Source organism: Macrosteles quadrilineatus, unplaced genomic scaffold, assembly GCF_028750875.1.
Source record: "Macrosteles quadrilineatus isolate MER2022 unplaced genomic scaffold, UCM_ALF_1.0 Scaffold_1__1_contigs__length_201487025, whole genome shotgun sequence".
In the NCBI taxonomy this organism is placed as follows: Eukaryota; Metazoa; Arthropoda; class Insecta; order Hemiptera; family Cicadellidae; genus Macrosteles; species Macrosteles quadrilineatus.
Window position 1 is genome coordinate 167,605,595 of NW_026542594.1, and position 26,402 is coordinate 167,631,996.

Below are 26,402 nucleotides of genomic sequence, written 5' to 3' on the forward strand. Positions count from 1 at the left end.
TTTAATTATGCATGTTACACGTTTTAATTTTTAACTTGAACACACTTTTGAAAGGGGGGAATCTTAGCTCATCATTTTGAGGGATAATAATTTTCCATAAGTTATTACAAGTTTTGAGATCAACTTTGGGGTCCGTTTGAACCATCAAGATGTATCCCATCGACCATCATTACAGAAATCTCCACTTTAGTTGTAAGACCAAAACTGAAAGTGCACAAAGGACAAATTTAAACACATTAGATACAAAACATAACATTTTATTTACTTTTCTTTAACAGTTTTAATACTGATTTCAAACCCTTTAGAAGTAAACATATAATTAAAATGTAGAATAGCATTCTAAGGCCCCACACGTAAGCACAACCACATCCTACACAAGTTGTTTCATATCTAGCCGGTCCTCAGGGACGGACACTAGTAGAATAACCTAGTGGAATTTCAGTTGATTTTCACATGCAATTTCCATAACCAATAATGGTTTTCTTATGTTACGTATAACAAAATAAATATACTAAGAGAATTATTTTTAAACTATTAAATTGAGCTTACAGTTTGACATGTAAATCGATTTGGCAATTTGATTGCACATACCCTTAAAATGCTTTAGCTTTAAAAAAGCGTTCCAAATGAAATATTTTCCTTAAAATATTAAATGCAACAAAAACAGTTAATGATTTAAAGGTTTTTCAGCCCTTGAATGAATGATATTTCAATTTTCTTAATACGAAATTGAAACTCCACAGCCTTTTTTGGAGTATGATCTTTTTGCTGACTTGATTTAGAAAAAAACCAAACTTGTTCACATCAATCACATTTTCATTTTGACTTAAGGAGTATTTAATATAAGTTTACTGGCAAGAAAAATAATTGTTTATTAGGTAAAAGTTATCTAAGGCATAAATATTTCCATACAATGTACTTCAACTTAACAAGACATAACTCTTGTTAAAATTACCAACAGCACCATAAAATGGAAAAAGTACTTTCAGCTTAAGAAACACACAGTTTAATTTAGCTTTAAATACTACATTACTTTAAATTATGGAACTATCGCATATTAAATACAATCAAGTGATGCAGTATCAATATTATGTAAATGTATGGAACAAAATTAGCACCATGTTTTAAATTAGGTGATCCTACACTGCTAAAGGTGAAATATATGGAGAAATTTGAATGGCTTAAGCATAAGAAAATATTGCAAGTCCATTCCACGATATATAAATCTTTAAGGAATTGTTGTAAATGTTTAAAATAATGAGACAAAATTGATTTTGCGTTATCTTAGTATTTACAATCCAGGTTAAAAAAAATAATTAGCCTACCTTAATTAATATTTGTTTTTGAATAATATTCATGAAAAAAAAACATTGAGTACAAAACATTTCTTTCCAGGGTTAATTAATATCTGGTTATAAATAGCCAAATTTTTATTTGAAGTAGTCAATAATTTTGTCAATATAAAAAACCCAAAAAAACCAAATAGGTTGTAATATAATGTGATTTTTGATGTACAAGGTATTTTCAGTGCATTTATGTTCAAGTATTTCACTGATGTATTAATAAAAACAACGGTTTATGTATATTAAAAGATATCATTATTTTTTCCAGAGAGATATCAAGAATCTTTATAATATGGTACATTACATACTATAAAGATACTGGTACCTACTTCCACTGGACATAACTGTTATAAGTAATTTTTCTTCTATAATTAATTATTAACTGTTGAACCAAAATTATTCACATTCTGATGTTTGAAGACATATAAATACAAATTAAAAGCTTTGGACATGGAATGTTCTTGAATGAAAAATTAAATGATTAATTAATATATTTTGATGTAAAACAATGCTGAAAACTGTTTTATGGATATAAATGATAAAGTCAATTGATTCCAGCAATTTTAAAAATGTAAGTGTCACCTAAATCAGTTACAAATCTGTCATAAATTGTCCAAAAAGACAAAGAATGCCTTAGAACCAAACACTCTCAGTCCTAAATGTACAAAAAGTCTGAGGAATGTAAAATACATTTTATAAAAAAATACAGGTTCTACACTATCAAGAATTATAAAATGATACTAAAATAAATAACATTAAAACCATATCCTTAGATAGATATATTATACAATCCAAATAAATATAGCTACTTTACATTATGGCAACATTGATGACAATGGTAAAATAATTTGTTAAAAAAAGATAAGTACAATAATCGTTAAACCAAAAATACATTTACGTATAGTATTGTATAAATATTTACAATTGAATTACAAATATACTACAGTGGCGTTGTATTTGATTAATATTAGACACACAATGCAAATGAGTTGTTTATTTTCTAAATACTACGCTCTAAATTAAATGTGATCAAATTGTTCTTATAATTATTTTTTTGAACACAAAAAAGGAAAATTAAACAACTTGGCACTGAAACGAAACAAAATCTTATTCTGAAAGCAAATGATTAAAATAAAAAAACAACCTTAATTATTATTAAAACCCCTAATGAGTTATTTGTGCAAAAGTCAACTCTCTCTATCATTGATTTATTTATTGTATTCAGTTTTACGTTTCTAAAAAAACCCCTATTGTCAAGTTAGAAGTATCGGTATAGATAGTATGTAATTAATTGTGTATTATCATTGACTATGGATACAGAAGGTATTATGTACATTTCAATAGCTTTATCAAATTCTAATACATAAATTGGAATGATGTGTTACAAAATTTATTTCAATATAAAATTTTACTTAAAAAATTACAAATAATTTGTTACACTGCAGTGGATTTCCTCAGTAAAAACTTCATATGACTTATTTGTGCTGTTTTGGTCATCAAAGGTGAGACAGTAAAACTCATTCACATCCTTGATAAATAAAAGCTATTGGTTTTAACACTTTTTATGAATTGAATATAACAGCTTAGGAATGAAAAAACCAAATTATTGTCTAAAACTTACACAACTTTATTGGCAAATGATTTTCTCAATATTTAACATGTTTGCTTGGTTAATTAATTACCTCATGTATATTAATAAACTCATGGCAGTCTTTCAGCTGTCATATTAGAAGGAAGGTCATAGGTCATGTATTATTATGTAACTGAGTAAACAAAGATACTAACTTCAATTGGTTGGTACGCAAAAATGTTCTCTCTTCTATCTATATAAATAAAAATGAATCCCTTTTTTTAATGGTATTCCATAACTCGAGAACGAGTGCACCGAATTGGATGATTCTTTTTTTTTGTCGTGTTTCTTAGTGCCAGGGGAAGGTTTTTATATAAGGAAATGTATAATCCATCCAAACGTTATTTAGTAATTTGATTTTTAAAATTAAAAAAAAATTGCCTTTATATTAGCTCATTCACTTCAACCTGGAGGCGAACAAGCTAAACCTGAAGGCGAGTGAGAGCAGCCAACGAGCTCCAAACAAAGGTGAGTGAGCGTAGCAAACAAACTTCAACCAGGACGTGATTGAGCGATGTGAACGAGCCCATCATGAAAATGAACGAGCATTTGACATAAAACCACATTAGAAAAGGACAACGTCTATCGGGCCAGCTAGTGGCATATAAATTTTCTCCGGTTAAAAATCTATTACCCCGCATTTTCTCTTCTTTTGAAATGAAATTAAATTAAATGTGTTTATTGTCCTTAGAATTTTCACAAATTATTGACAAAGTCATACAACTGCTAAGGTTTATAGCATAGTCAGTTAATAAATAATAATTATTTATATGATTTATAGTAACTGTGGGAAAAATAAAATGCGTAACACAAGTGCAAACTGCCTTGCTGCACTCGAGAAACTTTCCACACTCGCCTATGGCTCGTGGGTAAACATATCTCGCGTGTGTAGCAAAGTGCCACTTCGCCCACTAGTAACACAAGTAACTATTGTTGGTTTTGGTGATGTAAAAAAATGTTGATAATCTACCTAAATAAAGAAAAAGCTTCAAGTTTTTTGCAAAGTACTTACATTCCACCACAGCAAACATGTTAAAGAAACTTGAAAGTAAATTTTTATCACATTTAAAGCAAAAAGAAAACTATAAACTCCAATTGACGTGGAAAAATGTTTACAGCTTTATGAGTTTTCACTAAAAAACCACTGTAGTAGAATACAAATTGAACAACCTTTACGGAATGTGACATGTATATATTCACCTACAAGTTGGTCGTCTCAAACTTGGGTTATAAATGTGGTTAATTTCTCTATCTCTGCTTGCATGACTGACCTCTTCTCAGATTCTTCTGAAAGTTTGGCAGACAGCTCTTTGATGGCTTTGATAAACGCCTCTTGTTGAGCCTCTAGTTTCGACTCTAACCTTTGAACCTGGAATATGTATTTTTTGTTAGAACGTCAAAGTGTTATTATTGTACAAAATACCACAAAAACATTTTTAACAGGTGTTTAATATTGTTAAGGTGTTTTTAACAGGGAATTCGCTGGAAGGACCAAGTGGAAAAGGACTGGAGAAGATTGGGGGCAGAGGCTCAATGGATGCAAGACAGAGAGAGATGGCGAGGCATTGTTGGCGAGGCCAAAAAAGGTTTGAGGTTTGAGTGGCCAAATAGGTGAGGTGAGGTACTGTACTGCTAGAGTAGCCTATGATATTTTATGCAAAGAAAGACTAAAAGAAAACCTAATGTTATACATTAGACAATTAGGATCTAGGCATTCCAAACAAATATTTTTCATTGCTGCATTATTTATATGGCCTCAAAGTATAGCGGCCATGTACTTTTGTATAAAACTTAAAGTCCTCAAACAGTTTTATTGGCAAACATAAATTTATATAAACAAATTTTAATACTTAAAAAATGCAATTTGTCTAGTAAGGATTGTTATGTTCAAGGATAGGGATCAGCTAGCTTACCTGGTCGACAGAGTCCAGATTTAGCCTTGGTACACACATAAAACTCATAACAAAACACAGAAAAACTTAATATTTCGTCCCAGTTAGAGACTTTCATCAGAAGGGAGAAGAAAGAAGACTGGCAGTTTAAGTTGAAATTCAAAAGTTCCACAACAGTGTAGCCAACTGTTGTTTAAAATGAAATGAAAATTCCTGTTGCTATGTACATCTATGTACACACACACACACTCATATATACACATGGTAGGTTGATTAAATCTGGACTCTGTCTACCAGGTAAGCTAGCTGATCCCTATCCTTGTACATAACAATCCTTATCAGCTAATTGGCCTTTATCCTCAACTGCCAACCAATTTGTCTAGTAAGTAATTCTGTGACATGGTAAAAATAGATAATTTATAAATAAATCTTTTATAAATAGATGTTTTCATGCAAGTATTTTTCAACTAATTTCAAAAAACATTTCTGATTTTTCAAACCTTTTCGTTTAGCTCACTCCACTGCTTGTTGGACACTGTGATGGTGTCTGGAGAAGAAGGAGAGGGGCTGAGACTGAAGGAGCGTCCACCAAACATACTCTGTGGTCTGCTTCCTGTCTGCCCCGCTGTCTGGCCCCGCAGTGTCACCGGGGACACCTTCTGTGGCTCAGGACTCACTGACTCACTTGTCCCACTGATCATCACACGAGTACGACCTACAACACAACAGCTTATGCATAGTGAACGCAATAACAAGTGAGCTGACTTAGAGAATATATTACACAAAGGTAGGTCAAGAACAAGAAAGCTTTTACGGTTAGTAGTTTTTCTGCAATTTGCTAAAATGATACACACCTAGTAGTGATGTGGGCTGGGTAATATTCAAAAGTGTGGGTATTTATAAAAAAGTATAAACACAAGCAGCGTTTTGCATAGTTCATGGGATCTTTCATGACAAAAGGAATATATAATGATCAAGTGATATTATGTAAAATGACGAATAATGGTCTTTTGTTGTTTAGAGGTTATAGTCAGTAAAATATGGTGATATAAACTAAAAAAATAACCCGTGAAGAATACCTGTAAAAAACTGGGTATTTATGATGTCAATGCGGGGGTATATAAGATTTTTAATACTTAACCATAGGTATTTTGGTCATAGTTATTTAAATTTTTAAATAATAAATACCCCCGCCGCAGCAAACCTGCAGACTAAGCGAATTTTCATTAACCTGATTGGATTTACATTAAAATGCTTCCATAAAAAAATAGCACATTTATTTCCTATTTAAATAGAATTAGTTTAACGAGTACTTAGGTTTGCTGCAACAGGGAGGGTAAAAAAGATTTTTTTTATAAAATGATAATAGTTTAGTAAGAAATAAAAGTATTTTCCAAAATCGATCAAAATATGTTCATAACAAGCAAACTACAACAGTTGACTTATCCTCCATAAGAATAACATGGGAATTTTAAAATTACAATTTCTTTGAATTTTCTCCGTAACAATTAGGCGCATAATAACGCTTCAATATACTAAATTTTTTGTTTTTTTAAGCTCTACAAAATGGTTTAAAAAGAAATTGTGAAATTTTGTGTTTTTAGAGTCAAAAATGGGAAAAACCTATTTTTACCCCATAAAACCCCCCATAAACCCCCGTTCCCATAGTCCGATCATGCTGGTTCGCGAACTCGTTCAAGTTTATCCCGCCTTACACCTTCAAACCAAATTTTATCAAATTTGGACAAAAATTACTCAAGTTATCGTGCGGATGGACACACACATTTATATATATATATATATATATATATATATATATATATATATATATATATATCTCTATATATAGATATATAAAAATTTGAACGAATGGTGTTTTTGGCCTCTAGGGACATCAAAATGAAAAAGTAAATCGGTCCCAGGCTTAGGTCTTACCATGAGACCTACGGTAATAGCTACTTCCCTATAGGGAAATTCGCTAAAATCTAATAGACAACAATTTGCATTATGTGTCAAGTTTCTAAAATTTGACGAACTTAAATTAAAAATATTCTTACATGACATGCAATTTCAAATAGCATTTGTAAGGGTAACATTACATTATATCAGCTAGTAAAGTATGGAATTTGACAATACAGTACAATATTTCCATTGCAAAAACCAACCTATGCTATAAAATCATCACACATCTGCCCTACCTTTATAATACAGAGTCATAACAAACTGCTTCCTTTACTATGTGCAACTTAAAACAGTTTCAATAACTCAAACACATAACCTAGCTCTTTAAAACAGTGAAGAGACAATCATTGTACTTTGGTTAGCTAATTTATTATCAGAAGGAAAACTTTATTGTGGTAAGGAAATAGAAAAGTCAGATAAAATACAGATAAGAGTCTATACATTGCAGAACGTGCATGACAAGAAAATAATTTACAGTATTGTTTCAAAATTGTAAAGGAATAGAATCAAAAATAAATAGTGCCAGCTAAAATTTATATTTTATCTACAATATAATTGCTGTAGTTTATTTTGAAATATTATTATAGGTTGTGGTTTATTTTAGAAGATCATATGTACAGAAAAATCATTAATTCTAATAATCCTACTTAAAAAAATATTGATTGCAAATAGCTTGGATAAATTTAATCTGTCAAAAGGATAAATCAAAGAATGTTTTCCCTAATCTTCTATTATTCTAATTCTGTAAGGAATTTCTTGTGTACAGCAAAACTCTTTTATTTATGAACCGATTTTGATTATTAAGGTGTCAAATTAAAAGGAATTTTCTGTAGAAGTCATGGAATAACTTGCCACGCTCAGTTAAATGTGCTTTGCTTCATTGGACTTTAAAGGCTTCATGTATTTTAAATATGCAAGTCAAAATTTGTTAAGATTACCTACCATATGATTCATTTCTTAAAAGGAAACCTCTGTCTCCATAAAAATAAAAATAAAAGACAGATTTTGGCCAAAACCATCCATTATTTCATAAATTGCCCTTTAAGGTCATAATTACTTTCTAAAGGGAACTTTCCATATAGCTAATGTTTAAAATATCTCAGCTCTACTTATTTGTTTGTTATTCTTTCAATTTATTGCCTTATCGAAGTGTGATTATTTGTTTGTATTACTGTATTCTGTTTTTGTTTATTTCAGCTTTACTTAACCAATCAATAGTTCTATTAATACTTATGAAGTCAAACGGGGTGAATCCCGTGGGTAACAGCTAGTCATAGCTAAATGTCATTGTTGAAGTCCACCATGCTAACCAATAGATTAGCTGGTCCCATATTATTGGGTACTAACAGCAGTTTTTAAACATTTACATGGAGGGCGGTACTCAGACCGGTTTTCCCGGATAATTTCACCGGGGCCCGGGCCCTGCCAAACATATACCTCACGGGGAGGGAGGCAGCCTAATATATTTGAAGTACACGATATATGACCACTAATGTGGTTATCAATACTATAATGTGGTTATCATCACGATAATAATGTGAATGTCAATTATTGGAAAGTGTTAAAAGTTGTAAATATCTGGGTATTTGTTGATCATACTGTAATTTAAAATGGGACTCTCATATTGCATATATAAAAGATAAACTTAGAGTGTGTGCCTCAAAACTTAATTACTTACGAGACTACTTACTGTTTAAGACAATGAATCTAATTTTTGCATCTATGTGCGAGTCACTTCTTAGGTATGGATTGAGATCATGGGGAAATGCATCAATATCAGAATTACAGAAACTACAGACTGTTCAAACAAGAATATTAAAGATTATCACTAAGCTTGATTCTGCTGTTGTCAGTGAAACTCCAATGTTGTGTTATCAGTTAACAGGGGTTTTACCAGTGGAAAAGCTGTTCACTTATTTGATAATAATAGATTATTATTTTTCAAACAGGTTCAAAGTAAAAAATGTGCATAAATACAACTCTAGGAAAGAATTTTTCATTGTTCCTACTATCTATATAATTAATACGCTACACGAAAGTTTGTCGGTTGAACTCCTCCGCCATTTCTTAACCGATTTTACCCATTGACGTCTCATTGGAAAGAGCGTGTCGCGTAGATTTGCAAACTGACCTTACATTTTCGAAAAAGTCCCTTGGGCTCTGCCCCAGTGGCTTTGAAAGTTCCCATGTTATCCTTATGAAGAACATAATTGTTTACATTTTGATCAGCTGTATAATTTTATTGCTGTTATTTAATTTACTTTTCAATTCAATGAAACACATTGAGTACATTTATTTACTATTTGAGTTTGTGTAAACATAACCCCCAAGACGGATCGTGTTATAGTATGGTTGTATCTTAAATTTGTGTATTTATCGTTGTTTTGTGTCGCTATGATGCATTGTGTTAGCATGATTGTAACTTAAATTTGTGCATTTATCGTTGTTTTGTGTAGCTATAATTTGTTTATTATTTGTTGTTTATTTCTTTTAAATGTCTCCGACGCAACGACAACGAAACATAGACAGGAGGCGCAATCGTGATAACGACCGCAGCTACAGAACAGTGGCGCGTAATAGGCATCACAGTCTGAACCTGAACCTGGACAACTTCAACTATTTGGTTACAAATGCGCCCTAACACTACCCCAAAACGACTTTTCGTTCTCAATTGGCCCTCTATTAATGACCTGTGTTGCCTGTACAGCGAGGCTTTTTTGAAGGGAGAGAACCGTCCGGAATGCTTTAGGTTCATCAATAACGAAGATAAACAGGGTCTGAGTTACACAACGGTAATATTTGAGTTGACTCTTTTAAGCTCATTGTAAATATGACTGTTATTCAATCTGAAATAATAAATAAATAAATTGCTCGAATTCGAGCAACATGTACACTAGTTAATAATAAATACACAAAGCGTACAAGAAGCTATTTGGTTCCTACATTGTTTAATTTGTCACAATGTATGAAAGAAATAAAAACATATAAATTATTGAAGATAAAACTAAAAAAATGGTATATGACCGAGTAGTTAAAGTTTTTAGAGAACTATTGTTATTGTTATATCATAGTATAATACAAGTTGTGTCTTTTGTTGTTTTTCAGTTGCTGTTATTCTTTACAGAATTTTACATAATATATATATATATATATCTCTTTTATCAACTGTTAAAAATATAGTTTCTGTTTTATTGTATGTTATAAAGATCGTTTCAGCTGTTATTATTCCTTGTTAGATATTTATTTGTTTGTTGAATGTTTGTAATCTGAAAGTATATTCATGTTAAATAATTTTAAGAATATTCCTTGCATTTACACTTGTTCTTATTTTTGAATTTTATTTATTTTTTCTAAAGTTTTTGTACAGTTAATAGTTCACACTGACTCAAGATCAAGATAAAGATGGAAAAAGCAATTAGTATTATAAGAAACGCTGCTGACAAGCCTTTTTTAAGGCTTATGCAGTTTTGTATTATAAATCCAGTGTATATGTGCTGTACCAAGTAATAAATAAATAATTAATTTACCGGGGCCTGCCAAAACTGGGTACGGCCCTGTTTACATGGAGTTTTGTCCACTCCATGATTACATACAGTAGCAGTCTAATCTTACCTTGGGCTGAGTTTTTCTTCGCTTGGTTCATCTTCAGCTCCTCTACCCATGGGGCCTTGTTGCTGGTTTTATCGTCTACCAAGTTCAAGTGGGGCTCTGCATTACCATTCATCAGCCCTGTAGACTCCCCACTCTGCAACAAAATATTTTGTTACTTGTTGTTTTGCAAGTTGCAAGTAGGTGTTAAGCTAACTTATAAACTGATAATACTAATATTGTGGCTGGTGCCTAGAGTGTTCTAAGATGTTAAATTTCTTATATAGGCTGCCCAATCAAATATACACTACTGCCTAAGAACTAAACTGTGTACAGGGTTGCCACCAAAGTGAGATAAAAAAATTCATGCATAATTCAAGGTTTTCATTGGTAGTTTTGAAAAATTCATGGGGTATATTCTCGCACAATTTCACCATAAAAGAGTGTTGCCTAGTTCAGAATTGTACGTTAATTTATCGACAATATATTGTTTTGTGTGCTACTATCAAATAAAACACTTTTCATGTGTTTATTTTAGAGTGAAAAATAAGAATTTAATATAATTTATCCAGTCTAAAAAAAAGTAAAATCACAGATGAAAAAGGATATTAATAAAAATCGTGTGTGTGATAATACGATGTAATTATTAAAAAAAGTTAACGTTATCACAAAATCGAACACATTCTCACCAATAACACTCCTTTTGAAAAAAGCACGGCAATAAACTGTATTACATATCATAGAATAAATAAGAAAAATTATAAGAGATACAACCAGTTACTTATTTTATATAACAATACTAGAAACAATTTCAGAAATATCATTGAGAAAGAATGTAGGATTAGTAATTTTTGTAAATGAAGAAATAAGTCTGCTAGACCCTATAGGTTTGTAGGTAAAATCATTGAATATTGGTAATTAGTCTAAGATAAAATCAAAACTATCACAATATCAAAGAGAACAAACACTTTATATACCCTATAATAATGAAATAATAATCACAATCTTGTACTAAATGCTTAATGACTTGAGAGGTATTGCTAAACTAAATAAGTCACTTTATACGAGGCATGTTTTTTAAGTAAGTACCGTTTTTAAATTTCTCCGTTCCAGCACTGCGATTGGCATTTCGGACATTTGCGCTGTATATGTGCATCTATTGGCTAGCTCTAGCCGGAAATTTGACAAAAATCGGCCCGGTTTACATCCGGTTTCGAGCAACTCAAAATGGTGCCGCCAAATGAGACTGCCGCCGACTGTGAAGTGCGCGCTGTAATTAGATTTTTAAGTGCTAAAGGTGTGAAAGCCATTGAAATTTATCGACAGATTAGTGAGGTGTATGGTGAGAACATTATGAGTGACGGAATGGTACGCAAGTGGGTAAGGACATCTAAAGACGGCCCCACCAACGTCCATCATGAGCAACGCACTGGGCGGCGTCAATGTCCCCAGTACCCAGTGCGTTGCTCATGATGGACGTTGGTGGGGCCGTCTTTAGATGTCCTTACCCACTTGCGTACCATTCCGTCACTCATAATGTTCTCAACATACACCTCACTAATCTGTCGATAAATTTCAATGGATTTCACACCTTTAGCACTTAAAAATCTAATTACAGCGCGCACTTCACAGTGGGCGGCAGTCTCATTTGGCGGCACTATTTTGAGTTGCTAGAAACCGGATATAAACAGGGCCGATTTTTGTCGAATTTCCGGCTAGAGCTAGCCAATAGATGCACATATACAGCGCAAATGTCCGAAATGTCAATCGCAGTGCTAGAACGGAGAAATTTAAAAACGGTACTTACTTAAAAAACATGCCTCGTAATTATTGCAATGTAGTTAACATTATCACAAAATCAAACACAAAGAGTCAAACACATACCGGTACTCACAAATAACACTGCATTTGAAAAATCTATGGCAATAAACTGTATTATATAGGCCCTATCATAATTAAATTAAGAAAAACTTTAAGAGATGCAACCTTTTCTTATTTTATATAACCAATTATTACCAATTATTTTATGTTACAAACAATTATTTCACAAAAATCATTGTAGTTTGGTCAAAAAGATTGTAGTATTGTTAATTTTTTCAAGCTAAGAAATAAGCCTGCTATAGGATTCTTTGTAAAACTAGAAATATCACAAAACCAAAGAGATCAAACAGTTATTATGATAAAACACTTTATATACAATATAATAATACTCATAATCTTGTACTACTAAACACGTGATGACTTGAGCAAAACTAAATAAATCACTTTTTGCAATGTAGTTAACATTATCACAAAATCAAATAGTTAAACACATTCTCACAAATAACACTGCATTTAAAAAATCTACGGCAATAAACTGTATTAAATATCATAGAATGCAAATAAGAAAAACTTTAAGAGATGCAACCTGTTACTATTTTATATAATAACGTTACAAACAATTATTTCACAAAAATCATTGTAATTTGGCCAAAAAGATTGTGAAATTGAAATTTTTTAGTTGGGAAAAAAATAGAAATATCACAAACTCAAAGAGACCAAACTGCTATTAATATTGGAACACTTAATATAAACTATAATGATGATGACACTTATAAATATGTTAACAATAACATAATGTAATGTTATAAATAAAATGAGATATACATCACATTAGCATAATATCAGAAAAATAAAATTAAATAATTACTTGATTTCAAAAAAACGAACATCAAGCCTCAAAATGGCATATGCTGTATGCTATATTACATTTTTTTTATATAAGTAAGTTTGTTGAGATCTAATGATTACAATTGTAACAAACTAACTTATGGTAACAAATTAGATAACTTTTGTTCCAGTTTCAACAAGTTCTTTGTTTTAGAGTTTCTTGCTCAAATCTTCAATTTGTCTTTCTAGACATTCACTCTCTTTTTGAGCCTCTTCCATCAGCTTAGCTTTTTTTGCTTTGAGTTCCTGTAGTAGCTTTCTTTTTCTTTTCATTTCCTCTTGCACCTTTTTCTCATCAGATTGTATAAGTTTAGCCTGTTTTAAATACTCTTTGTACTTGGCATTGGAGTTCTTAACTGCATGCACCATTGATGAGGTTATCTGCACGTTTTTCACTCCTCCTTCTGCCTGCACACCATCATAAACCGTTCGGATTCCAATCAGGGAATGTTCTTTCAGATTTTCGACCAAACACTCCTTGTTGATCGAAAAACTTCTCTCCACATGAGCATTGCTGTGGGAGAGTATAAGTGTCAGTTTTAAAAAATCTTGAAATTCTTCATTGTCACCATTGGCATTTTTTAACTCCTTGATCCAAAAGTGGTCGACTCTTGTTTTGGTTCTCTTGAAGTCTTTTGCGGCTTGAGCGAATTCATCCGTCTTGATCATTTCTTTAAACTGCCGTGAGATCTTGTCTGCTTTAGTCCCACTTATCCAATTGGAATTTACATACTCTTCAACAAGTTTGTCAAACAGTTGTTCTCCTTCAGGCTTTGCCGCAACTTTTGGGTCCAGGGATGTTAAGTATTTAGTAATCTTAAACTTTAAAGGAGAGCGGCTCTCTACTTTACCCACAAAAGCTTTCATACCATGATAAGCTTGTTTATGTAGCAAGGCTATCTCAACATCTTTGGCTTTAGATTTGGAAATCTCATTTTTCGTGGAAAAGCCTAGGTCAACTCTCTTGTAGGGTAAAACATTGTCTTCTTTCTCTAAGTCTACACCGATTCTCACTTTCTCAGGCTTCACAAAGCTCTTCAAGACTGAGAGGACCATGGTTGCTAGGCCGTGATAAAGAAAAGGTATGTATGGCCAATCTGTCTGGAATTCCCTTAAAAAAGGTTCTGCTTCAGATGCCAATGTCTTAAAAAAAGCTATTTTTGGTCCAAGAAGTGGGTCATTCAAACTGTCAATAATCGTTTGAAATGATGGTGTAGGATCTTTTGTAGTTTTTTTGACTGTGTCTGTATATAGTTTAAGTTGAGGTAAGATGTCCAACGCTGTTTGAGCAACATCAACATTCTCAACCCACCTAATGGCGCAAAATTTCTTCGGAAATTTCTCACATTTTGTTAAGCGGATGAATTCTCCTCGCCGAGTAGGTGAGTATTTAAAATGGTTGTAGGACGCTCTTAGAAATGTAACAACTGTCCAGCCTGTTGCAGAGATGGCGGCTTTAAATGTATTGTGGATAGTGTGTAGTCCGCACGATCCAAAGTCAATAATTTTCTTTTCCACACCTTGCTCATTCAAAAAAGCTTTCAAATCTCTCATCAGTTTAACATTGACGTTAGGTCCATCCATGGACACTTGCAGCAGATGTTCTACTTCCAAAGACTTGATCGAAGATAAGAGAGCTTGTTGCAGGTCAATTGCCTTTCCTGAATGTAAAAAAGATGACGTTAAATACCTGGTGCTGGTTTCTTCTTTTTCCTCGCTCCAAAACCTAACACAAACATCCATTTGCTGTTTGTTAGAAATTTTGTTCAATGATTCATCAAATAATAAAACAAAGCATGAACAATCTTTCAACATGTTCATGAGATTGTTTTGATAGTATGGTGCAACACCAAATACAATACTGTAAGCCATTTTTGTCCTTTGCAATTCCAATTTTTCAGCTATTGTGCTGTCAGGAAACATCAATTTCATCACCTCTACTCCTGCCGCAGCACTTTTGAATGAAGAGTGAGTCATCACACAGTTGATAGCCCATATTATCTCAGCTTTGGTAACTTGATTGGCAATGAGGTATTTTTTTATGCCTCTATCTCCCATTGGAGGCAGCACAGTAGGATGACTAGTAGATTCTCCTGGATCACAGAGAGCTGATGACTGTACAAGACTAGATTGAGACCTGGTTGGCAGAAGACCTGGAATGTTTGTATCGGAAACAGCAGTGGATGGTCCTGGTTGTGGATTTGAAAAGTTGATTGTGGAAGGTACTACTGTTGTGGACTTGCTGTTGTGGACTACTGTTGTGGACTGCTGTTGGTGTACAAAAAGTGGGACAGAAGAAATTGAAGCTCTAGCAGCTTTCATATGTTTTTGACCTTTCATATGGCTGGTTAGGGCTTGACGACCCATGGCAGAGAGGGAAATTGCAGCTGAGGGGCAGAATCGACATTTTGCTGAGTAAATATTGTTTTCAACTCTAAGTAGCCAGGGGCTTAGTTCTGGATCTGTAAGCCACTTGTTTTGAAAGCTGGTTTTGCCATGACGATGCCCTTTTGGAGGAATTTTTGAAAGTTGATATCCCTAAAATAGAAAAAATGAATCAAAATCTGCAAAATTTAGTCAGTAACATAGTTACTATGGATTAACTCCGAAAGCATCGATTTTATCGGTAGATCGGTACTCGGTAGAGATGGGCGTTCAGTCACAGTACTCACAGTCGGTCACAGTCTCAGTCTCAGTCACAGTCTCAAAAGTCACCGTTAGTCACTGATACTAGACGCCTTGACGTATCAGTTACCACGGTGATTTTCAAATATCAGTGAAATGTATCAGTAACGTGATTTCACTCCCATCACTAGTTATAACATAACAGGATGAATAACAGTGTTGCAGCCACGGCAACGTTATCGCGGCAACGCCCGACTCCCGACTACAAATGAAAACTGAACTGATCAACCGACAACGATAACTGAACGCCGCAACCACTGAGCTAAAATTATAACTGGAGGTAGCACTGCCATGGCAGAAGTCTGTCAAGAGCGTGTCGCTGATTTTGTTAGGTTGGTATAGCAGTGAGTTTTTTTAACCAATGACATGGCTTCTATAACTAGGTCTGTATAGCAGTGAGTTTTTTCATCCAATAACATGGCTTCTTTATAACTCACACCTCACGCAAACATGGCGGCTGGCGACACGCATCTTTGACATTCAGTGCTACCTCCAGTTAGAATTATAGCTCAGTGGCCGCAACACCGTCCGGCGGACAACGGTTTATAGCGGCAACGAGTTGGCAATCGTTATTGAAATAACAGGTTGCCGCAACACGGTATTGTGCAGCTGCGTTATCGTTATAACCGTTGGCGGAAAACAACGATAATTCCCATCTCTAGTACTCGGCTGACGTCGGTTACGATCGGATTTGACCTTGAATAAACTACGCAATAGTTTCAATTTGTGGCATGGCAACAAAACTTTTTATCTCGACACTAGCACTTTGACGTTTTATGTCGGTGTTCATTTTGAGAATGGTTTTAATACGGAGTATTTGATTCAGCACATTTAGGGGTTTTGGCTGAATTATTAATAATGATTTTGAGAATTCATGGTCCAATGACGAAATTCACGCATAATTCACGCACTTTTTCATGGTCACCTAAATTTACGCATAATTCACGCTTTTCAAGGTTTTCATGGCTGGTGGCAACCCTGTGAATTATTAATAATGATTTTGAGAATTCATGGTCCAATGACGAAATTCACGCATAATTCACGCACTTTTTCATGGTCACCTAAATTCACGCATAATTCACGCTTTTCAAGGTTTTCATGGCTGGTGGCAACCCTGGTGTAGTAGTGTAAAATCTTTTATGCAGAAAAATAAAAATTAAATTCACTGAAACGTCCACAAGTTATCAACCGAAGACTTCCACAAACGATTTTATTGGTATGGTGGGTGACGATGATGAGACCCTGAGATTCTAGGAGATAATAACAATAGTAGCCTACCGGTACTGGGGTCACGGATTAGTCATTGTGATATAGAATAGTGCAATAAAAAGTGAACATTGGTTTTGTTTGTCACTCCTATCATTCGCAAGCATTTTTACTCAACTCTTAAAAACAAACTGACAAGTCCAATTGTTGCATAGGAAGCAAAATTCTTACTATCTCAAAACTCAGGAGAGAAATAATACTGACTAAACCAATCTAGAAGTTCAATCCCATCCGTCCCTGATTTTAGGTACGTTGAACTAACAGTAGGACCCAGAAACCTTCAGATTTGAACGCACGTATTCAATGTTACACTTTGGTAAAAATCAATTTTTTTAGCTTACTGACATACTGACCTCTTTGACAGGTATGCCAGAGGGAGGTCTGCGCCGAGGTGCCCGCACGCGACTGGCGGTGGGATGTGTCAGCATGGCCGTGCGACCGACACAGTCCAGGTCCACATCAGGCTCAGGTTCTGCCACATGCGAGGGAGTGAACGACCCTGAGCTGCGACTAAGGCAACCTCCGTCTGCATCGTCCGAGGTTGAGGCTTGCTTCAGAGAGAACGTTAATGGTGTCAGTGGTATTCTTGCCATGCTCACTGTTGAAAAGTACACAGATTAGCGAGGTTTAATTTTTGGAAACTGGTTGTGCTCAAAACATTGTTAAAGTTTTTGTAATGTATTTATGGCAACTGGAGGCCTTTTAGGTCAGCATCAGACAATAAAATAGACTATGATATGCTTATGCTTATATACAGTAGAACCCCTCATATCCGACCATGACGGTTATTCCGAGGTTGGCTGAGGGGTTCAACTGTACTTATCCTCTGTTGTTATATCTTCTGTGGCTAATGGTAAAGATGAGTTCAGATTAGCCGAACTGAAGTGTGCATGGCGACGTCCCAGAACATGGAAAACATCATTTATTAAAATTAACAAGGTCTGAACATAGACGTTATTGCAAAGATTAAGAAGATAACTGTCTATCTCTGTTACCAGTGTCTTGGTACCAGAGGCCCCGCTAGGGCTTCACTTAACATAGCTTTATGATCAAGCTACCACTACACACTTACCAGGGTTGGTGGAGCTGTCCGGAGGCTTGGTGGGGGTGGTGGCAGTGTTGGTGGGCTTTGTCTCTGTTACCAGTGTCTTGGTGCTGGACGCCCCGCTTGGGCTTCGTTGTGGCTTTTTGAGTGGTGGAGGGGGCAACTGGGGTTTCTTGCTAATACCAGGAGGACTTGTTTTTTCATCTGAAAAAAAAAACACAATGAAAAAGTGTGTTTATCATATTATTTAAAATTGTGCTTATTATTGTAAAGTGATTATCTGTTTTCTATCCTGAGGAGTATACATCCTAAGAGCATGTGTTACAATGGCAAGAAATACAAATGTTCTAAGTTTTCAAGGGTAGGCCTACTGGTTATAGCAGGGGCAAATGGTTATTACATTTATAATAGTAAACTGTTATTTGTACAGATTATACTGCCAAGTGAACAGTGAGAGTGGTATTATAGATTTAAATTTACTTAAACATTTAAACATCCAATTTACTCCCACTAGGACTAAACTTAAAATAATTTTTAAATAGCATTTGTACTGAAATCTTCACTCTGTCCAATTCTAATATGACAAATGCAACGTTATCTCGATTTCTATCAATAGATGATGTAGCACTAAGTAGCAGCGTTTATACTCTACCTGGTTTAGGAGGCAGTTCGATGGATTTACGCGAGGATGTGGTCTGTGGTGCAGTGGTGGAGGGGCGAGTGATGGAATCTTTCACTCTGTTGGTTGTTACAATGTTCGTCTTTGCTGGGGGTCGAGCTGGCTTTGACTATAAAATTAACATTGCAAAATTATTTAAAATTATATAACTAGACAAAAAAACAACTGATTGAAAAGATTGTTTTTATTTACTGTAGTTGTTTTCTTTGAGTGTTGTTTAAGGTTAGTTTGTTATGAATAATGACAGGGTGTCTAGTAGTCGGGAAAATCGGGAAAGTCGGGAATTAGTATTGAATTTCAAAATGGTCTTGAAAAGTCGGGATTTAGTCTTAAATTTGATTTCAAAGTCGGGAATTTTCATGATTTTGCCGCGATCATCGTCTTGCGTTTACGTAACCGCGAAAGCCGATGATGATGTCCACACGGCTTCGGTAAATGTTCATGATTTTATCGCGATCGCGAACGACGACGATTACGTTTCCGTGACCGCTGGGGACGACGATAACGTTTCCGTGACCGCTGGGGACGACGATAACGTTACCGTGACCGCGGGAGACGATGATAACGTTTCCGTGACAACGAGAGTCAACGATGACGTTTCCGTGACCGCAGGAGATGACGATGACGTTTCCGTGACCGCGAGAGACGACGATGACGTTTCCGTGGCCGTGGGAGTCAATGATGATGTCTACACGGCCGCAAGGAATTTTCATTATTTTGTCGCTATCGCGGACGACGGTGATGACGTTTACGTGACCGCGGGAGATGACGATGACGTTTCTGTGACCGCGGGAGACGACGATGATGTCTACACAGGCGCGGGAAATGTTCATGATTTTGCCGTGATCGCGGACGATGACGATAACGTTTCCGTGACCACGAGAGATGATGGTGATGTCTAAACAGCCGCAGGAAATGTTCATGATTTGGCCGCGATCTCGGACGACGACGATGACGTTTCCGTGACCGCGGGAGATGACGATGACGTTTCCGTGACCGCGGGAGACGACGATGACCTTTCCGTGACCGCGGGAGACGACGATATCTGCTTGGCCGCGGGAATTGTTCATGATTTTGTCGCGATCGCGGACGACGACTATTACGTTTCCGTGACCGCGGGAGATGACGATGACGTTTCCGTGACCGCGGGAAATGACAGTGACGTTTCCGTGACCGCGGGAGACGACGATATCTGCTTGGCCGCGGGAATTGTTCATGATTTTGTCGCGATCGCGGACGACGACTATTACGTTTCCGTGACCGCGGGAGATGACGATGATGTTTCCGTGACCGCGGGAGACGACGATGACGTTTCCGTGACCGCGGGAGTCGACGATGATATCTGCTCGGCCGCGGGAATTGTTCTTGATTTTGTCGCGATCGCGGACGACGACGATGACGTTTCCGTGACCGCGGGAGATGACAATGATGTTTCCGTGACCGCGGGAGATGACAATGATGTCATTGATGTCTACAAGGCCGCGGGAAATATTCATGATTTTGCCGTTATCGCGGACGACGACGATCACGTTTCTGTAACCGCTGCAGTCAATGATGATGTCTAAACGTACGGTACGTGGAAGATTTCATGATAAAAAAAACCAAATTTGCTAGTTAGAATTTTTTATTGCTGCATTATTTTTTTACTTGAAAACACGGCATTATCATAATACTACTTTATGACAAAGACAGGGGTTGGTGTAGTATTATTTAGAAAATTTGGTTAAGCTATAAAAATTGGTATTAGTATTAAGAATTGAGAATCGATACGTTTTGGGTTCAGGGAAACCCAAAACCGATATTCCCACCCAACACTCAAACATTTTGACGATAACTATACTTTCTCCATAATTATGCTATCTACTATATTCTACTATGTTATGTGTATTATATATGTATTATACTATGTAATTGGGAAGTAATTAATGAACTGTTGTAGTTTTCTTGTTTATGGATGCATTTTGATAAAATTTAGAATTACTGGTTAATTTTATTTCATACTGATTCTAAGCCACTGACATTTCAATAAAAACTCACTTTATACCTTTCGTGTAGCAGAAAACCTAAGTACTCATTACAATTATTTGAATAGAAAATATATTTAACAAAAGTGGATATTTTACTGAGAACTCAACCAGGTAAAAGGAAATTCGGTGTCTGCAGGATTGCTGCGGCGGGGGTATTATCATTTCGGTTCATTTTACGCCCCGATATCCTTATTGAAACTACTTACTTAGACTTTGTGTGGGTTGCACAACCAAGTATCTGTAGTGTCCTTAGGAGACAAAGGAGAAGGAGTTGTCTCCACAGCAATATATTTAATCCCCGCTGGACTACAGAGGGATACACAAGAGATTGTCCCTTGAGTGTTTACAGGGTTGACATTTATAATACAAACACTACTGTATGCTATGACTGGTGTATTGTGGGTTCTTTGGTTTGGTGTGTTTTACATATGTTTCTTCAAAAATGTTCGTGGTTATACCTAAAATTCCTCAGTCGTGAGTTTCTGTAGCATAAATTCGCTAAGTTCGCTCAAAAGGCAAAGACTGAATATGTAGTAGGTTCGAGATAAGTTGCAATGTAAGTGTATTTCGAAATCTGTTGACTATTTATTTTTCTCGGCAGAGGAATACAGAGAAGCATAAAATTTAAGATTTTCAATTCAATCACTTAATGAATTAATCTTAATTAATTACTAATAGTTTAGGAACGTAGACTTAGACGCGAGGGTGTGTACGAGTAAAATCTGGATCGGATAACCTTACCTAAACGTCATCGTCGTCTCCCGCGGTCACGGAAACATCATCGTCATCTCCCGTGGTCACGGAAACGTCATCGTCATCTCCCACGGTCACGGAAACGTCATCGTCATTTCCCGCGGTCACGGAAACGTCATCGTCATCTCCCGCGGTCACGGAAACGTAATAGTCGTCGTCCGCGATCGCGACAAAATCATGAAAAATTCCCGCGGCCAAGCAGATATCATCGTCGTCTCCCGCGGTCACGGAAAGGTCATCGTCGTCTCATTATCATAATACTACTTTATGACAAAGACAGGGGTTGGTGTAGTATTATTTAGAAAATTTGGTTAAGCTATAAAAATTGGTATTTTATTAGTATTAAGAATTGAGAATCGATACATTTTGGTATCAACACCCACTAATTGTTGAAAAACTAGTCTTGAAAAATTTGGAACTAGTCTTGAAAAGTCTGGAATTAGTCTTGAATTTTATAATGGAAATAAACTAGACACCCTGTAATGAAATGTATAACTATATGTATATTAGTTTGTTATAATTGAACACAATAACAAACAACAACAAAAAAGTTTCAACGGCAGACTTAGCGTACTTACAAAAATATAAGAAAATGCACAAATAAACACCAAATTTTTGAGCTACTGTACTAGCTCCTTTTCAGGTGTAGGGTCTTTGTTCTTGTAGGGTATTCTAGTTGTGAAAAAAGGAAGAAGAATGTGCTGTCTAGTCTAATGTTTTTGGTCACTGATAGATCAATTGCTGGGTCAAGACTGAATTATAGTACAGTAGACCCTCTCTAATCTGGCACTGTACCACTCCGGCACTCCAGTAATCCGGCGTCTTTTGACGTGTGAGGTCTTCCACGATCGTGGCAAAATCACCAGCATCTCCCGCGGACGAGTAGATGTTATCATCGCCTCCCTCGGTCACGGAAACGTCATCATCGTCATGCATGATCGTGGCAATAGCAATGCATAATCGTCTCCCGCCATTATGGAAACGTCATCTGCGTCTTGCCCAACCGTGGCAATAGCGGTTTCCGACCGTGCGATCTTCAGAGACGTGTTTTAATTGCATTTTAAGTGTTTTTATTGAGAACATTCCAATAATCCGGCAGTATCACAGTCCTATAACTGCCAAATTACTGGTGTATTCTATATTTACAAAAGCCTGCTGTGTTGGGATAGGACTTTTACATGTGGTTTCGGTTGGGGGGTTCTCTGGATTTGGTAATTCACTTGAGGGAAAGTTTCCATCCCCTCAATAATTAATTTTGAGGAGTTGCAAGTTGGGGGAAATTAGTTGAGGAAAATCGGTATTACATGTGTTGTAGTTATTGATTATGTAAGGTTTGTTTGTCACTGAGCTGTTAAATTTGATGGAAGGAATATGAACGTCGCAAGTTTTACATATGTTGTACATCAGAAGGGTACAAGCCATTAGAAGAACTTTTTACTCCTTTGAGGATCTGGAATTTTAGGTCCCACCATAATATACTTTTAAGATTATTTGTTTGATTGAAAACTATAGTTGGTGGCAATTTGAATAGTAGTAGAATTTTTTAACCTTTCAAAATTTTCCTTAAAGGAACGAATCATTTAAATTTGATGATCCTTCAATACTACTGGTCGATGTCAATTACCGGAACTAAAAAAATCCCTACTCAAATGTAAAATGAGTAAATCTTTTGTACAAACGGTGCAATCACTTCTATAAATTAAGCCTTAGTAAAATGGACCATATTGGAGTTTATACAAATTTTCCTCCCCTAATGATCAGTTTAAGGGACCATTTAGCTTTAGTTCTTGAGAGATGACTGCGTTATTCTAGTTATACTCAGGTTTTTCTCACTCTTTTCACTCATGTTGAATTGTGGCTTGTCCCAAAGATAGATTATTGTAACATGTCTGGAAAGTTGGCCAGCATGTTTGCCAGTCCAACGAAATAGTCAATTTCGAAGACCATGATTATATAGTTTACTTTGGCAATGGAAGCCTTTAAGTTGAAAGGCTTATACTAGGCTAGTTAAGCTATAAAACTTTTCTAAAATTATTATATGTTTTTATTTTCTCATATATGAATTGGAAGTTATACTAACCTCATCTGCAGTGATGACTTGTATGAAGTTGTCTGGGAATACACCGACTTTTCCATTGAGTTCTCCCCGCCACCACCCCTTGTCTTGACCGTCCCGGCTGATTATGGTAATGATGTCACCTTCCTTCAACGTCAACTCGTCGTCGTTGACTGCGTCGTAAGGGAACATAACTCTACACAGCTCTTTCACTGAAACAGATACAACCACTTAATAATAAATATTATCATATAACATAACCATGTATTTAACTAGTAAATACATGATTAGACCCAGCTTAACCGGTCAATAGTAAAACAACCAGTTACTAGGCCTAATCATACAACTTGTATAGATAATAAAGCCAAGTAATGTTTACAAAACTGATTGGTAATATATATTACAATAATTTATATAGCCTACGTTTTCTAATCAAACCAAATTTTCTTTCAAAAATTAGATTGAAGTCTGGATAGACAATTTATATACTGGTACAAAAGTAGGTGAAAAGAACCTTCCTCAGTGGATTTTACAAAACTGCTTTTGCACTGGGGTAGAAAGATGTAGATGTAGTTATTGAACATTTAAATGGGGAATGACAAGTGATCAGTTATGATGTTTAAAACTATTGAATGCCTAGTCTATGATTGTTGTTTCACAACTCTTCCTGGAAAATCAGCGAATAAAAAAAGATTTTAATGGCTTAGCACCTTAAATTTAGCTCCTTTGAAGGGATCCTTTTTATGTATATTGTACTTGTTTCTGTATAATTTGAGCTGAAATTTTAAATTACATTTGCACTCTAAATTTCTCTAAAATTTCCCCTTTTATTGAAGTAAGATTATTAACTAGTGCAGTAGAGTAAACATCTGCTAATTTGGTATATGGTCGTCCGGCACTTTCAATTCTGACATTGATCTAAAGCTCTATAAACATTTGTAGGCTGTTTTTGGCTAAATTAGCACGTGTAGCAATACCGGGAGCGATCGGCAGACGTTACACGCAAAATGCAGACTCGCCATTTCATCGAAAAGTATAAGTAAAGTAACTTGAACTCAAAAGAGTTTGGGACGTTTTATTTTATTTTTTAATTTTATAATTTTGAATCACTACTAAAATGAGGGAAATCACAATTAAAAACCAATAACGGCCCGCCAGCAAAGCACTTCCTTTTGACAATCTACAATTAATTAGTGGTATTTTTTGCTGATCTCGCAATGACAGCTGTTTTACAACCCGTTCAGTAGTTCGATATTTTCAATAGTCTGGCACGGCACTGCTAATGTCCTAGGCATGCTGGATTAACGAGTACCTATTTACTAAACAGATATTCTGACACAGAAAAAAATTATTTTGTTCACAACAATTGATTCATTTATATACAAAATAGCTGACTGATATCTAGAAACACTTTGTTTATACCTAATATATCACACTGATAACTACAACAGCTAATTGAGGGTTTAATCAGCTGATATGTGTACTCACTAGGTTTAGGTGGTAGTTGAGGTACGTCTGCTGCACTGTGTGACGTAGACTCCTCATGGTTCATGGTGCTGGCTACAACACAATACAACAAACATCAGCACTTGAGTGGCTGCTGAAGACCCAAACCCCACATTCCTACCTGCACCCCTCCCCCCCTCCGTCATCAGTGTTGCACAACCTTTCCACTCATCCCTTCAGCTCTAGCTGTTATGTAAATAAACAGATTTTAGAAAATCGTCACACAATTGTTTTGTTTTGCACAAAAATTAAAAAGAATTTTCACATCACACAATTTTTTTTCGTTATGTCTTAAAAAAGCTTAGACCTTATGGATTTGTATACATACCAGTCAACTATAACAATACAGTACCCTAAGTATGATCCAATAATGAGTATGTAGGCCTATTAAAACTATTTAATCCAAATATGTAGGCCTATTAAAACTTGTAATCCAAAGTTAATGAAAATTGTAAAATTTTCATTTATTTAGATTCTTAATACTACTTTACACATTCTACTTGTTTATTTTTAAAACATTTGATGGTATCTTAGTCTAATGAGAAAATACAAGTACATGTAAGATATCATAAAGTGGTATAAATATGTCAAAATTAATCAAAATCAGACTGACTTTGTTTACTTTAAAAGGAGGATAAAATCAAATAAAGCGACTTGAACCATTTAACCTATGTGACCCTGATAAAAACCTGTGGCTTAGAATTACATCAAAATACAATCAGTGTCTGTTCAGGGACAGATAGACACCGCGTAAAAAAAGAATTTTTGATGTTGACAGTCTTGCTGTAATTTAAACTCGAGACCGTTTTTAACATTCCTCTTAACACTAGAACCAGCAAAACATGACATACCATTGGAAGCTTTAGAGCCTTCAGAGTCCAGACTGCTCTTTGAAGTCTTGCGGTGTGAAGCCTCCTTAAGACCGGCCTCATCATCAAACACCTCGGAGACAAAATTGGAGGGAAACACTCCGACCTGGCGGGAAAACAATGACAGAGTTAAGATATACAACACCATCAACTAGACAACCACCCAGAAATAGGATATTAGGCTACAAGGCCTGGAAGTGGGAGTTTACAATACGAGCATGATAATTTCTGTGTGCCGGATTTTACACAATTTCCATTCTCCAGATTTACGATTAGCAGCTTCCCCAGAGAGACACGTACAATACTTTTGCCTCACTACCAGCAACACAGGGTTAGTAAAACCCCAATAGTCAATGGTAAAACACAATACAACACACACACAATAGGTACAA

General features: G+C 35.4%; 1 protein-coding gene across 1 annotated transcript in view; it reads right to left on the minus strand.

Annotated features, from left to right (window-relative positions):
- Window positions 1–241: 241 nt before the first annotated feature.
- LOC128989328 (SH3 domain-containing kinase-binding protein 1-like) overlaps window positions 242–26,402 on the minus strand; it is a 47,830-nt gene continuing 21,669 nt past the window's right edge. The window contains exons 4-12 of the mRNA XM_054411210.1: window positions 25,993–26,116; window positions 25,124–25,195; window positions 23,660–23,847; window positions 18,773–18,908; window positions 18,148–18,324; window positions 17,429–17,673; window positions 10,440–10,572; window positions 5,366–5,580; window positions 242–4,342 (exon numbers count right to left, since the gene is read on the minus strand). Of these exons, the coding sequence (XP_054267185.1) occupies window positions 4,190–4,342; window positions 5,366–5,580; window positions 10,440–10,572; window positions 17,429–17,673; window positions 18,148–18,324; window positions 18,773–18,908; window positions 23,660–23,847; window positions 25,124–25,195; window positions 25,993–26,116 (1,443 nt within the window). The 3' untranslated portion in view covers window positions 242–4,189. The remainder of the gene's footprint in view (window positions 4,343–5,365; window positions 5,581–10,439; window positions 10,573–17,428; window positions 17,674–18,147; window positions 18,325–18,772; window positions 18,909–23,659; window positions 23,848–25,123; window positions 25,196–25,992; window positions 26,117–26,402) is intronic.